Source organism: Cyphomyrmex costatus, unplaced genomic scaffold (assembly GCF_001594065.2).
Source record: "Cyphomyrmex costatus isolate MS0001 unplaced genomic scaffold, Ccosl1.0 scaffold5, whole genome shotgun sequence".
NCBI lineage: Eukaryota > Metazoa > Arthropoda > Insecta > Hymenoptera > Formicidae > Cyphomyrmex > Cyphomyrmex costatus.
In genome coordinates, this window is record NW_017279267.1 from 3,036,811 (window position 1) to 3,052,001 (window position 15,191).

At 37.4% G+C, this 15,191-nt stretch overlaps 1 protein-coding gene across 1 annotated transcript in view; it reads right to left on the minus strand.

Annotated features, from left to right (window-relative positions):
* Positions 1-750: 750 nt before the first annotated feature.
* crp (transcription factor cropped) overlaps positions 751-15,191 on the minus strand; it is a 126,073-nt gene continuing 111,632 nt past the window's right edge. The window contains exons 2-5 of the mRNA XM_018545523.1: positions 5,490-5,640; positions 2,575-2,837; positions 1,551-2,005; positions 751-1,280 (exon numbers count right to left, since the gene is read on the minus strand). Coding sequence (XP_018401025.1) covers positions 896-1,280; positions 1,551-2,005; positions 2,575-2,837; positions 5,490-5,640 — 1,254 coding nt within the window. The 3' untranslated portion in view covers positions 751-895. The remainder of the gene's footprint in view (positions 1,281-1,550; positions 2,006-2,574; positions 2,838-5,489; positions 5,641-15,191) is intronic.

Sequence of the window (15,191 nt, forward strand, 5' to 3'; positions counted from 1 at the left end):
TTCGCGCTTATCCAGTGGTAACCCCGTAATAAGTATCGAAAGAACATATGTACGCGTCATTATATCATATTTTTCCTCGAGTCGTCATTTCGTATTTTCATCATTTCCGTAACAATGTAAAAAAAGAACGTAAATCTGTATATATATTTTATACTCTTTACAAATAATATATATATGTAATATTGTATATATGTATATCATACAGCGTACGCAATCTTACGCGCTAGAAATATTACCGTGGTAGTTACTCGCTTAAGTCTAAAATGTTCTACCCATTAAAACGGAAGGAGAAACGTCCACTTCGGACCTCGTGATTTTCACGCGAGGAAAGAGAACTTTTCTCCAGAGGGGGGGAAAGGAGAGAGGGGAGAAGGACTCTTCGAGATTCAAAGCTATCTCGTGGCGATTATCGGAAATAATTAGGAAAAATCATTAGTATTTACATGAGATAAAGCGCGATAATGTCGTTTCGTTTTGACAACTCGGTAATGAGGATCCTTTCGTCAAGCTTCGAACTTAGTTCAACCTTCACCTATAAATTACATTCGCGATTTAAAATCACTTTGTTCTTTTTATCTAAAAAATCCTTTCAATCGCATGCATTAATCCTTCTTAGCGGCCTTGTTGAGGCGAAGGCGAACGAAGCGCGTAGTAGGAACATACATAAAAATTCATCTTTTCGTATCTCTCAAGTTCTTCAGCGCGAAGAATACACGTGATCCTTGATCGCGATAATCGCTACCACTTCTCCTGTTTCTGCGAACGTTTTCTTGGATTGGTTGAAAGGGATTCCTCATTTTCGAATGATAAACCACGATGATTTCGCGCGATGGAGGCGAGTACATCGTCGTTTTGAATGTGTAGTTCAATGTACGGAGTGCGGGGTGTTACTGGATCACGAATGCTTCACCACAATCACGCCAGGTCGCTGCTGGGTCTGCTGTTGCGTATGAAATTGGAGGAAACGCTCGGCGTGAAGTATCCGTTGTTTCGCGGATGCTGCCGTGGCAGACGTCGTCGAGGGTGAAGAGGAAGAAGAAGTCGTAGTCGCAGATTTCGTTGACGTTGAGTTCGCCGTCGCCTGTTGCAGTTGTTGTTGCTGTTGCTTATTGGTCAGTGCCAGTGGCACATCCTGCGCGGGTTCATCGCTGAATAGATGGTCACCCTCTAGATGACGTATCGCCTCGACGATTGTTTCTAAATTCTGTCGAGACGTGTTCGCGATGTATAACCTTGCTTGCGACGTACCATCGTCTAGAGAGCTTGATGGCGAAGGCAACCTGCAGTATCAAGAAATTTTTCATTGCAAAATTGATTCTTATTAATTCTTGTCTATTGAATTTCCTGCAAAGAATCGAACTTGTAGTACTCTTCCGTACAAGGAAATGCTTACATGTGACGTAATGACTGTTACATTAAACGAATTAGGAATTTGAAAGGTAAACTAAACGTCACATCTAAAGCAGTCCAATTATTTAGGCCCACTCTTTATCTCTTTTCAAACAACAATCGGGATTATATTTAAGATAAAATAAGCGTGTGTCACATACCTCTCCACCTCGACTTTGGGTTCAGCCTTCATCGCGGCCTCTAGAACACTTGGTAGCCGTGGTTCAGCGACCGGTGAGAAGGGCCTACTAGGACTCGCAGTGATGAACTGAGGTGAGCCAGTCTTGAAATCTGCGGAGGACGAAGTAGCGTACGTGACGCGACTCGATGACGAGAACGAGTCCGCGGTAGTTGGCTCTTCCATCGCCGTGAACACCTGATTCTGGGTGAAGGCGACGATCTTGGGGGTACTCGCGCGTGACTCTTCCTCTTTGATCTCTTCCGACACCATCTCAGCCGGTTGCGGCGACAAGGGCGGCGAGCTTGGATCCGGACTGGACGTCTCCACAGTTTGAGTGGAGCCTACCGGTGGCAAAGACATGACCGATACCACCTGAAGCGTGGCTACTGCCTCCTCCGTTTCCTGCGCCATTACATTGTCCGTATGCTCGATCACCTAAAAAAGTGACGAAATTTTTATTTATTGTATTATCGCACTTGTGAAACTTGTCTCTTTGCGATCTGTCTATTCTTAGCGAAGACTAGATGAATATTTTGTACGCGGAACGTTGCTACAAAGAGGAAAGGAAAGAAATCAATTCAATCGAAATAATAAAACTGTATACAACGCGCATTGCAACGATTTGTTATCAGACGCAGTTATCTACGCGAACGATTAAAACAATGTTTGCAATATCTTTCGGCCGGAAAACGTTTAAATCCTCGAGGGTCAAACGAGTTTACGGTTGGATTATTTTCTGTATCGTGCGCAGATAGCGATCTCTCGGCAATCAAAATCGCTCGTTTTCATTGACTATGATTTTCCAGTTAAGACCTCTCTGTACCGTGTTGTTTTTATAACGTTTCTTACGGTTACAAATTTTATATTTCATATTACCGATTTAATTAATAATTTATTGATCTCTTTTTAAAATTATATAGATTAATTTTTATATTTGCATAAACTCCATTTTTATTTTACTCCCCCGAAAGATTAGTGAAAGCAATACGGGAAAGGAGCGTTACCTCGTGGGGTTGATAAGCGATTAGCTGATTGTCTCGGAATCTCTCTGGATACACCTGGCTCTGAATTGCTCTCATTTGTTTCTCTAAATGCAGTCTCGCCTGACGCTCCCTATCTAGCTGTCGTTTGAGCTCCACCACATCGCTGTTCACAACGGAATGTCCCTCTGTGGTCACTGTGATTACCGACAACGGCTCGGGGGACATGCTGCCCAAGCCCTCATCGCCGCTCTCGCTGACGTGCATTGGTAGACTAACGACAACACCTGAGAAACAAAAGAAATCAAAATGAGAGAGAAATTAAATCGTAATATCTTCTCGTAAAAAAAGTGAATCGATTGATCAGTGCTTGAATAATATCAAAACAAATCAAAATGATCAAGAATTTGATTATTTTCATATTTATTCGTTTTATTTAATTATTTTTGCTCTTCAAATATCATCGTGACATTACATAAAAAAAGTCATATACGTTAAATAAATAATAGCTGTGAAAAACAATTTTTACAGTAAAAACTTGACGTTTTTATGAAACTAATTTATGAGAAAGGCTCATAAAATCGGATTACAGTCGGCGAATAACCGCAATGAACTTTCAGAACGTATTTTAGATTTCCAGCGCACACATGCCAGTGTACCAACCTGTCTGCGCGATATAAATGAATGCGAGACCGTGAGCGAAATTAAATCTGGTCACTGTTTACGATATAGAGCAAATATAGAGACCATTACACTTCGCGCGGATCAAAGGCCAGTCCGTTTGTTTCAATGTTATATTAAAGCGAAGTGAATGTAACGTTCCTGTATGTTCAGTTCATTTTGCACATTATTTGACATCATAGAATGTTACGGTGAATTATAATGCGGTAACGGTACAGCAAATTGTCCATCGCCCTTGGCAAACATTTTCAATCAATCGAACATTTATTAATTAATGTCATTTCGAACGGTAACTGTGATTATCGGCTTTTGTTATCAATGAGATCGCGCGCAACCGCGACATCAAGCACTATTAATATCAAATTTTTTCCTCAGCCTAAACATGGATTTAAAAGAGATATGTTGTTAAATTGTTCATAAGAATAGGTTATAATTCATCATTCATTGTTTTATCTTAAGAATATGTATTTAAATATTAATTCTTCATTACACCATATTCAACATTTAATTAATTCTTATATTTATATACTTACATCTAATTGAACAGTCTACAATCATTCAAATTAAATGTAAAATGTATTTCAATAATTAAAATATATCTTTCTCTATGCCTCAATATATCTTAATTTTTCATTGCTATTTGTATAATTTTCTTCATAAAGAATATATCCATAAAATTTTTTTTAATAAATCGCCATAACTTTGAATTAGCTTCCTGTCCGTAAATTCGATTATGAAACGTTATTCCGTCGTATGAATAATTATTGTAAATGTTGGGGTTGATATTTGAAGGCAATCGGGAGGGTTAACCACGATTGATCGATAAAAGTCGGTTCGTCGGCATTAAATCCACTTCGTCGCACAGCCGACGACGAACTTTCTGAATATCGTCGTGCCATCGAACGGAGGAAACTAATTTACGATAGAACCGGAAATTGAAATTGTCTCGGCCGAAGTTCGCGACAGATACTTTCCGACAGGCACACCGCCGCGACGGCGACGTCGCGTCGTCGAAACGCCACCGGCGTCGAAACAAGAGAGTACCCTTAATTCGCCTCTTGTATTTAGTCCTCGAAGTAATAAAGACTTTCGAGGACGATCCTGACGCTGCCATCATTGCCTATCCGTTTCTTTGAACCCTTTATAATCCCCGAAAGTTTAATCTTCCTGATATTACCTTATACGGATATTTAGCGATGCATGTGCAACGACACATAAAATATTAAAACTTCTTTTTACTTATTTCATATTTCGATAAAAAAATAATAAAATATCAGGATCTTCAAGAAATCATCTTTCATGTAGGTAACAATTAAATTACGTTTCGCAAATCAAATTAAATTTTATGGAAATTTTTCATTTATATATTATGTAAGCGATAGTATCACCTCGTTATTATATTAAGCCTCCTTTGAAATATGTACATCCTGTACATCCCTTCGCGCGATACCAAGTCGCGAAGAATGTAATTACTTTCGCGAAAATGACGAACGGCTTTCTCAACCGCATTGACCACGTTGTCGACACGAGATTAAAAAATTCCAGCTTGTAAAATTTGCCACTCTTACCGCAAAATATGATCACTAGTATACTGATTCGATATGAATTAGATTACGTATGAATGAATCAAAAAAGAAATTTCCGATTTTTGCATATGTATATTGTGGCAAAGCGCGGTCGAATTTACCATATAAGAGCAAAAATTCATACAATCATGTTTATTTGAAAGTACGTTATTTACTTACTATACTTTTGAGCGAAAGTTTCAGAAATGCAACAATTCAATTTCGCGATTGAGAAATAACTTATATAGAAACTTCGACGTGGCGTCGTATAAAAGCGGGAAAACCGTGAAATAAGCGGATTGCAATGTATATCCGCACAACTTTTCGCGCTTTGCATCGACTGTTTCCGCTTTTTGCTTTTACGATCCCAAATCCACATGGGACATTGCAATCGTGGTCGCACGAGCGATAAATAATTCAAGTCCATTTGGAAAATCACGTTATGTGACGGCCGACGAACGTTAATTCTATTGCTCTTTATGTATACAAATGTTTGCAAGCAAACAATAACGTGATGTTTTATTGATGTACTTTTACATTACCGCTACATTTTCACAGTTTACAATGAATTTTTTTACGGACGTCCTCTTTAAGAGCATGTTGATAAAATTATATTCTTGTACAAAAATATATAAATGTTTCCACTCTCTTTTGTACAAAATAAATTTATTTTAAAAGTTAACAAATAATTACCTTGGGTATCGGGTTTGCGTTTCTTGATAGGTACATCGCCACCCTCGTGCTGATTTACCAATCGTTTTAGTTGGCAATTTTGTGACAGCAGTTGTGTTTTCTCTTGCTCTAATTGGTATATATATTCGGCAGTCTGTTGGAGTATCGCAGCCTGTAATATAAATAAAAAGTAATTATTTCGAATCATATAATACTTTTTCAGATTGTTACAATCTTCAAGTGCCATCACGTTTTTACTCAAAAATATTCTAATTAAATAATTGAAGAAATAAAGGACTCTTTTTATAAACAATAATTAATACGTTGAGAATGGCGAATAAGAGTCAATCTAAATCTGACAATTTATTCTAATATTCTATATTGCGAAGAATTGACTCTTATTCGCCATTCTCAACGTATTAATTATTGTTTATAAAAAGAGTCCTTTATTTCTTCAATTATTTGTTTTCAAAACCGCAGGTTGTAATAACGCGGATAATACATTGTAATTCTGTTCATTAAGTAAAAATTTACAGTTTCTAGATTAATTGCGTTTCAAGACCGAAAATCCATCGGCGCGCAAATATTTAGGAGGGGGGATATTTCAGATTATTAGAGTTGCGTTGCAAGACCGAAAAATCTTTCGGCGCGCAACAATTAAGAAGAGGGGACATTTAAAAATCAGATTATTTGGGGGGACTATATATAATTAGAACGTTATTTCTCACTTTGGATAAATATTGCGAAGAATATTACTACGTCGACCCGCCATCAGAGGTCTATCGATATTCGCAAATTCTCGCAAGTGCTGAGACACGCGTATATCTCTTTATATAGAATCTCGATTTAATAACTTACACCGGCGTCTAAGGTAGGCTTCCACTACAATACCTTACTGATGAGTCCAGTAGTGGAAGCCGGGACGAAACGCCAAACATTACGTGATATTCTTCGCAATATAGAATATTAGAATAAATTATCAGATTTAGATTGACTCTTATTCGCCATTCTCAACGTATTAATTATTCTAATTAAATCAACAAAAGAATCCAAAACAAGAATGGTATTTTGTGAGACCGAGGAAAATTTCTAGTTATCATAGTCAATGCCATTCTTGTTAGGACCTTTTGTTGGTTTAATCAGAACATTTTTTCAGTATTATTATGTTAAAATTCACGCAAAAGTTTGTACTTTTGAGGTAAAATCACGAAATACGTTTATGAAGAAAAGACTTTGAAATAAAAGTTGTTGAGAACATCCGAGACAAGAACTTAAGAGAAGAAAGCGAAGACAAAGAGAAGAAAAAGAGAGACCTCACAATAAATCTAGAGAGATCGCGTTTGTCGCAGGTGCTCCTCACGCATCACATGCAACCTGCACCAGAGAACCATCGGTAGAGGGAAGAAGAGAAGAACGGGGACTTCCTGTTTACTGTGCCACAAGCTTAAAGGGTTTTACGTGGTCAGGATGGAAAAGAAGGGGACCACACCGTATGGGCCGATAACATCCGGTGGAGGCTATCGCGTGTCGTGCGTACTACGTCGTAGTAAAACGGGAATGACTTCGAAGAACAGACCAGCAAAAACAAAAGGGCCGATTGATACCAACTGCGCGGGGTAACGGGGCCGGGTGTACGGTTCGCACCTGCCGACAGGTGGTTAACGAACAGATGCCCCGCGTACACTGCGATCGTAAATGCACGAATGATGTCTACCACCGCCTCGTCCTTTCTCTGAGCAGCCGGTCCTTTCGCGTCACGTTCTTACGTTAAAGGAAAAAAAAAGAGAACGTGCTCGATTATCCCCCTCGGAGATGCACCTTCTTTTTCGGTGCTAATTGGACACCAGCCTCGAGCAATCGAGCAATTGATACGCGCAACTTTTGCACAACCTTTCCCGCCTCTCTATGTCCACCTACATATGTAACTTTATATCTATAACATATCTCGTATAAATGTTTTAAAAAAATTAAGAAGTATAACTTCAGATAAATAAAATAAAACAAAAAGCAAATTATTAAACTATTATTTAATTTATAAATTGAAAGTCCGTATATATTATTAATACAATAAAAATTACGATGAAAAAATGTGCAATGTAATTTGAATAATAATTATTTTAATACTGAGCTTAGACAAAAGATTTATCGTAAGATATCCGAACGGATTATTATTAAAATTCCTTCATTTTATCTCAAGTTAAATACGAAAATGATCAGAAACGGATACGAAAATGCAAACGGATTTAATTATATTAAATGAAACATTACAAATAAATTAATTTCAGGTTATGCTTATTTTCATAAGTACGTATAAAATAAAAATTAATGATGGCAGATAGTATATCAAAAAATGCAATGCTGAAAAATCACGAGTCTGTAATCTAGATATATCTAAGTGTAACATCATCTCAATTATTATTTACTTATAATTATTCACCTAAAAATAAATCTAAATATCTTATTTTGATCGATTATATAACTTACTAGATAACTTATTAATAAATTTTTTTTAAATTAATTTTCATGAAATATTTAAAACAAATCGAATCGTTTTCGATTTGTTATTGTTGTCATAATTTCTAACAAGTACATTTGTACAATCAATTCACAAAATAATAATGTACGATTTAAAGAATGACTCATTTAATATCATTTTCGTAAAAGTGGTCTGATAAATAGAAGAAAAAATTCCACCAGGAATGGAATTTTCTAGAGACGGGATAATGTAATACGAGACATGCTTCCAAAATTAGATTAAAGATCGGAATAATGTTTACAATTAAAGATCGTAAATCAACTTGAAGAAAAAAGTGTAATAAAGATATGTGTTATAATGATAAAAAGACAATCAATGGAGTTCATTCACACTCGTGATGTTAATTGCTTAACGCGTTTCTTAAGTCCAGTCGCGGAAGGTCGAGAACGTCACGGCCAGAACTTTTGCTTTCTCAGGAGCGGAATAAAAAGAATCTCATGGAGCAGGTTGGCGATTACTAGGCCGGAAGACCGTATCTCTCGCACGCAGTTTCTACGGTCCGCTCAGTCAAAGTTCCAATACACGTGCCGAATTCTTGTTAGCCGAATCGCTTTGCAAAACTCGACGCAGGCCAAGGCCGCTCGCCAGCGGCGATGGCGGTAGCGATGATGGGGACGATGTTATCTACAGGTAACAGGTAACGATTTATAGCGGATGGGACAATTTTCTCTTTCTTGAATAAGCCGCAAATTCTGTCCGCAGCCTAATTTGTATTCGTAATAATAATTCATGCATTAACAATTCTAATTTACAAAATTTTAATATTAAAATTCGAATTCTTTTATCTTCACAGAAATAATGATAATATTTTTCTAAACATATACCAATTAATTTTAAAATATTATCATTATTTCTATAAATAGAAAAAAATTCGATACTGATTAGCTCGCCAAAACTCTCATTAGTTCTCGATTAATTTATTTTATTGATAATTTCGAATATGCTGATAGCAATTAATAATAATAATAATAATAAGAAGCAATTAAATAAGAAATAAAATATTAGAACACATGTGTACGAAGAACGAAATTTACAGCGAATTTGTAATCCACCGATTATTACGCTTCCGATCTCATCTGTGCGTAAGGAAAGTTTAGAGTACGACAGCTGCGGTTCGTCGCATCTGAATGGGATGACAATACGCCGCGATCGATATACGAGTACAAGATGAGAAGGGCGAAATAATACTGGCAGCTGGTGATCGAAAGAGAGGAAAATCCGCTGCAACGCGCGATCGCGTGCCTGAGTTCGTGACCCCACCTGCTGAACTCGTTTCCACGAAGCTCACAATTCCCCTCAAATAATCGACGAAGGGATGTTGCGTATTCGTGAACGTGAATGCACGTTGTTACGAAAAAATATTTTTCCGCTGAACATGTAGGGAAGATATTGATTAACTTCTTTTTCTCTTAATTAATTTCTCGTAACTCAGTTTTTAGCTCTTAAATTTTGTCCTGCAATTCTGCTTCAAAACAATTAGATCGCTTTTCAAGTAATTGGAGTTTTTAATGTAAAAATTTAAGAATTAATGATTATTAACGCACTAAAATAAATATTTACTCAATAAAAAGAAATGATAATTGAGCAAATTAATGGTTTTCTAATAAAGAAATCTTTATATTCGGTAAATTAGTTGACACTATTCAAACAAATCATTCGTTAAAACTCAGTAAATTTTTCAGTGCACAAGTGATAACGCAAAACGTATAATTTCTTATTGTATAAAAAAAAAAAGTACACTGAGAATGTTCTGAGAGTTCTTGAAAAGACGCACTTCTACGCCGTTGTCGTGGCACGCAACGTAAGCTGTGGCATTCTACGACTGGTCACTACTACAGCCTCCTCCTCTCTCACCCTTCTGCACACCTTTACACTCGCTCCCTTTCACACTTTCTCCCTCTTCCTCACTCCCTCCAAGGGCCCGATTCTCTTCGTCGAGCCTTTCCTTCTTCGGCCCGCGAGAACTTTCCCGTCGAGTCTCTCCGCCGCCACGGCGATGGAATCGAATCGTTTTCTTCTTGTTGCAGCGGCGGCGGCGGCATTCCAAAACACGAACGCGCCGATGCATTCGAGCTGGGAGAAAGAGAAAGAGACGCAGGAGAGAGAAAAAGATAGAAAGGAGAGGAGGAACGAGAGAACCTACCGAACTCGCCCTCATTCGGCTATACTTGCGCGATCGTTTGTAATTCCGCGCGCGAATCCAACAGGAATTCCCCGCTATCACGGTTGCCCTATACGCTCTGTTGTTCCCGTTTGCATCTCTCTTCTATATTGCGTCGTTCTCGATTACAAATTGCCATCGTGATTGCAGATCAATGGAAATAAAATCAAGCGATACTATCAGCTCGTAAAGTGTCATAATATTAAAATACCTACTAAATTAACGCGTTATTTAAAATTTTTACGCGTTAAAACGATAATATTGGTATTCCTATGAAGAGCTTCAGTAAAAGAATCGCGCGCGCGCGCGCGCGTAACTTTCAATTTCATTATATACTATTATTTTACATTATACGCTTGAATAATACAATTGTCTCTGTTAACAGTGTCTACTGAAATAAAAATTCTTCAAAGTTTATATATTACGTTTGATGATAATAAAGTTAAATAACTGTAATAGTTGTAGAATTAGTAATAATCCTATCTAATTCATAAGCGCACTTAACTGTTTCCTTTCGCGAAACGACGCGGTCCGGATTGCTGTAATTAATTGCTGTTATCGCACCGTACATTCTACGCGCTTAATTACGTAATATGCACGAACGAAAATTTTCGAGCAGGCGGAACGGCGCCAATGATTCACCGCGCAAAACGCCGCGCCACGACGCTCGCCGTTATTATTATATCGTAATTACCCTGCTTATAAAAGCGGCAGCTCGCTCGCAAACACGTTCTCGGCTGACGTCGCAAAAACACGAAGAGGTGCATGAAATTAACATTCCACAAAGTAATTTGGTAAATAATTAGTTATCAATTTCCGTAAAAGAGCATCTCTCACTTAATATAGCTGCTGTGACTAAAAGTCTCCTGCATTTTATGCTTCATGACAGCATAAGAAAGAGAGGAGAAAGGGAGGGAGGGAGGGAGAGAGAGAGAGAGAGAAACCGAAATAATTATCACGTGTTCTATGAAAATATATTTCAATAAGACCTCGCACACATAGAAGTAATTAAAAAATTTTAATTATTATTGAGAACTTCTTTGTTTATTTCTACTCTATCGTTTTCTTATTTAAAAAAACAATTTAAAAAATTAAGTTTAAAACAATTATTTTTGAATTTGAGGAAAAATTATTGACTAAATAATATCGGTAAAAAGAAGGTATTTTTAACATGCTCTCGTCTCAAATATTATTTTTATTTTATATGTAATCATTTAGAACCACTTTTTCTTAGTTGTGAAAATTTTTTTTAAATTATTTTTTTTAAATTATTTTTTTAGCTGTAATGATTTTTATAACGTTAATTCACTTTTAATAGATAAAGTAATGTTTACTTATTCATTCATGACAATAACTAAAAAATCACGTTTTTTTTGTTGTGTCACTTTTAAAGAAGTAATATGAATCATCTCTTTGTCTCGATTTGGAACAAAAATATATCTCTCTTATTTTTTCCCCGCCTCTTGTCGTTTCCTGATTTATCTTCTCTGCGAATGTCGCAATGGACGATTACGTATTTGGCGAAAGAACCAAATGTGAGAATATGCGCGACCTGATTAGGATTCTCGACGATGAGGTAACGAGGAAGCGAGGTCAGACCGGTACCACGCGGGGAAGATAAAAAGGCGGCCCGTAGGTTGCACGGTCGTTTTCGAATCACCTTCCTGGAAAAGAACCCTTTGTGTCCATGCGGCGTATGCTAAGTAAGCGGCTTCGCTGGCGCGTCTTAAGACGAAACCAGAGATGCCAGAAATTCGAACCGGCCGAGGCCCCACGATGGCGCAGCGGCTAGGGCGAACCGAACGCTGGACCGGACGTTGAAAGACGACTGGTGTCTGTTTTCGCTTACTATGACGAAATTGCGACATAATAGGCGATAAAACGGAATTTCACGCTTACGTCGCATATAGCATGGCCAATTTCTCTGATTTGACCGGACGAGAATTAAACACTATATACACTAAAAGTGGCTTAACGAATTAACAAAAATCGACATTCGCGAGAAAATTCGTTGCAGTCGTTTTAAAATAAGACTTATACATCATTGAAATAATAATTTCTGAAATAATAAAATTAAGTTTTCAATTTATATTTTACCAAATTCTTTAAATTAAACTAATGAATAAAGCAACAGGCATGAAACAATTGTGGATAGAACTGTCCTTATGAATTTCAAAGGATTTGCAACGCAATTCTTATAAAAGAAAATAATAGTATTGACGATTAAGCGGACTTTTTTTATCTGATATGTGCTTGCGATTGTAGTCAGAGCAACGCGTCGCCTGTTATTTGTCTCTATAAGGCAAACATATAATTTCCTATAATTGCACGGTTATTACCACACACATCTTCGCGATCTCGCACGCTGAAACTCTCGAGTGTTCAATCGACGCTCGAGTACCGCGAAGTATAATATTCCGCGGAAGATATTTCGCGTTTTGTCCGCGTATACGCTTCGCTATTACTCCACGACGGGGAATTATAAATCGGGCGCATTTGTTCGTCCGTCACGGTACATTGCGGCGAAGCGCCGCGGCGCCAGACGTCGGCGCGAGAGTGCATTTTCCGTGCGGGAACGAAAATACGTTTCCCGTGAAGCACTCTGCCGTCACGTACCGCATCTCATCTTCTCATCCGCTTCTTCTCCGTCCCATTTTTATGTCGCGGTCTCAAAGTGCTCTATCGTCGTGCCGTAATTAAAAACGTTTATTGCCGTCTCCCTGTATAAGACAAGACGGAACTGTCATACCGTGAAGTGAGCGCGAATAATATTTCGTATGTAGAGAATACATCTCTCAAAGCGGTCGGGTGGCTCTCGCTCGTCAGCGCAAGTTAACTTTTAAATCGCGTTAAAATGGCTGTCGGTGCACATTCCGATCTCGAGAGATAGTAGGTATATTAAAAGCGTTTCCCCGTGATCCGTGCCGCTGCTATTATTATCTTTAGGTACAAAAAATTTTTACAACTTTTCCGTCAAAGCGTGAACGTGATAGAAAATTTAACGAGAACAAAAATGCATGAATGCAATTAATTAATTAATTAATTAATATTCTCCGTGAATTCGACCGTAAAATTTGCACTTTGTATCTCTTTCCGTTTCTATCCTTTTGTATTATACATACACTATTTAATAATACTTTTCACCGTTTTGCTCAAAAGAGATTTCGATTCACAGACACAATTTCGTCTATTTGTCTATTCACTTCCACACACATAAAGATGTAAAGAGTACCGACGTCAGTTCGCTATTACAGTTTCACGTAGCCTCGTTAAATAAGATCGTGAACTGAAACGAGAGAAGAATAAAAAAAAGGTATGGAATGACGTCGAGGCGTAAAGCTAAGATAAAAGACAAAAAGGGAAGAAGGGAAAGAGAAATGAAGGTGTCGGACAAGAATGACCAGTCGTGGTGTTATGCAACTGCATTCTGAGCGTAGTGCACTCTCGTACGTGCACTCGAGGACATTACTCCCTGTATGACTCGACTCGTTATTCTCAAGTTTCAACACGATCCGGAGAAAACGATTAAGAAAAAGAATGCGATTTATAATATCGTTGTTAGTAATAGATGTTTAATCATCGAAATAAATAATTGTAATGATAATTGTAATGAAAAATTATATTAGACACAAGAAAGAATAATGATATTTTCTCTCAAAGTTGATATTGGGGGTTAAAATTTTTATATATAATACAGAAAATGCACAAATACGAAATTAGAATTTAGTAAGTACAATAGAAAAGACTTTATGTTGATAATCTTATTGTTAACTAAATTAACTGACTAGTTTGAAATCAAGTAATAAATAATGTAATAGTGTAACTTCTAAAATATAAACACAATAAATCTCTACATATAAAGAAAATAAAAATGCCATTCTTACGATACAGGCCGATTAGTTTGTGGCGGCAAGATGATTTGTTCACTCATACCTGCAACAAAAACGAGCAAAATAGCAATTAGAATGATGTTAATTGAAATATAAAAATTACATAACAGTATAAGCTATTATAGATAACACCGAATAGATTAGTATTACAATAAACGTTTTTTTATATACTTTTTATGTATAATAAAATTTAATTTATCCGACAGAAATCATACAAACGTCCAAGCGTGACGAAAGTTCGCTCGTCACCTTTATCAATCGACACATGAGCGAAGCTGAAGCTTAGCTCAACCGAGTGAGCAAAGGCTGACGACGGACGTTCGCCGGAAGCTCGGAAGCCGATCGGATAAGTTGACGAATCGACATATTTGACTTGATCCGTTTACAGCGGAAGATACGTTCGAAGTCTGTCACGGGTAGTTCCTCACGGAACGCGAACTTTTACGTATCAATTTTGCATGAAGATCGACGCCTAATTGCGTCCCAGGAGGTTAATTAGCATAAATATATAATGTCCACGTAACAACTTCGCCATGGTTCAACATACTAGTCGCACGGCCGTTAGATTATAACGTCGACAGCTATAAAATGTAGTCGGTAGGAATGCGCGTGGGAATGCGTGCGCGGGAGAGGAGAGAGTTATGCGTGCGTTCTCGATGAATCGATATTAACGACCGCGTGTGTACTGCACACCGCGTCAGAGCAATGCAAAGAGTTTTTGTATTATTAGAAGCACATCAGCGGAAAATGCCTTTATTGCACATACATTCTTAATTTCTTTTGATGTATTTGATTGTTTTAATTACTGGTTGAGATTCGATCTTCTTGTGTAAATAAAATAATAGGTAAAATGTATGAACCTCTGAAAGCCTGTCTTATGAGTCGACAGTAATTAATATTGAGAGCGATTTATTTGATAAAGAATTTCAAGAGAACGTGTACTGTTGATAATTTAAGAACTTAATATCCCAATTTATTGCCTCGATATAAAATATACTCTATCGCGCGTATCGATGTTCGGCTGTAGCCAGGCCAAATCAATTTACTCATAGTCATTATAGAAATGTCAGAGTCTCACGATTTTCAAGGAAATCGAACCAAGATTTCTAGGAAACCTTATAGGTATTATACAAAAA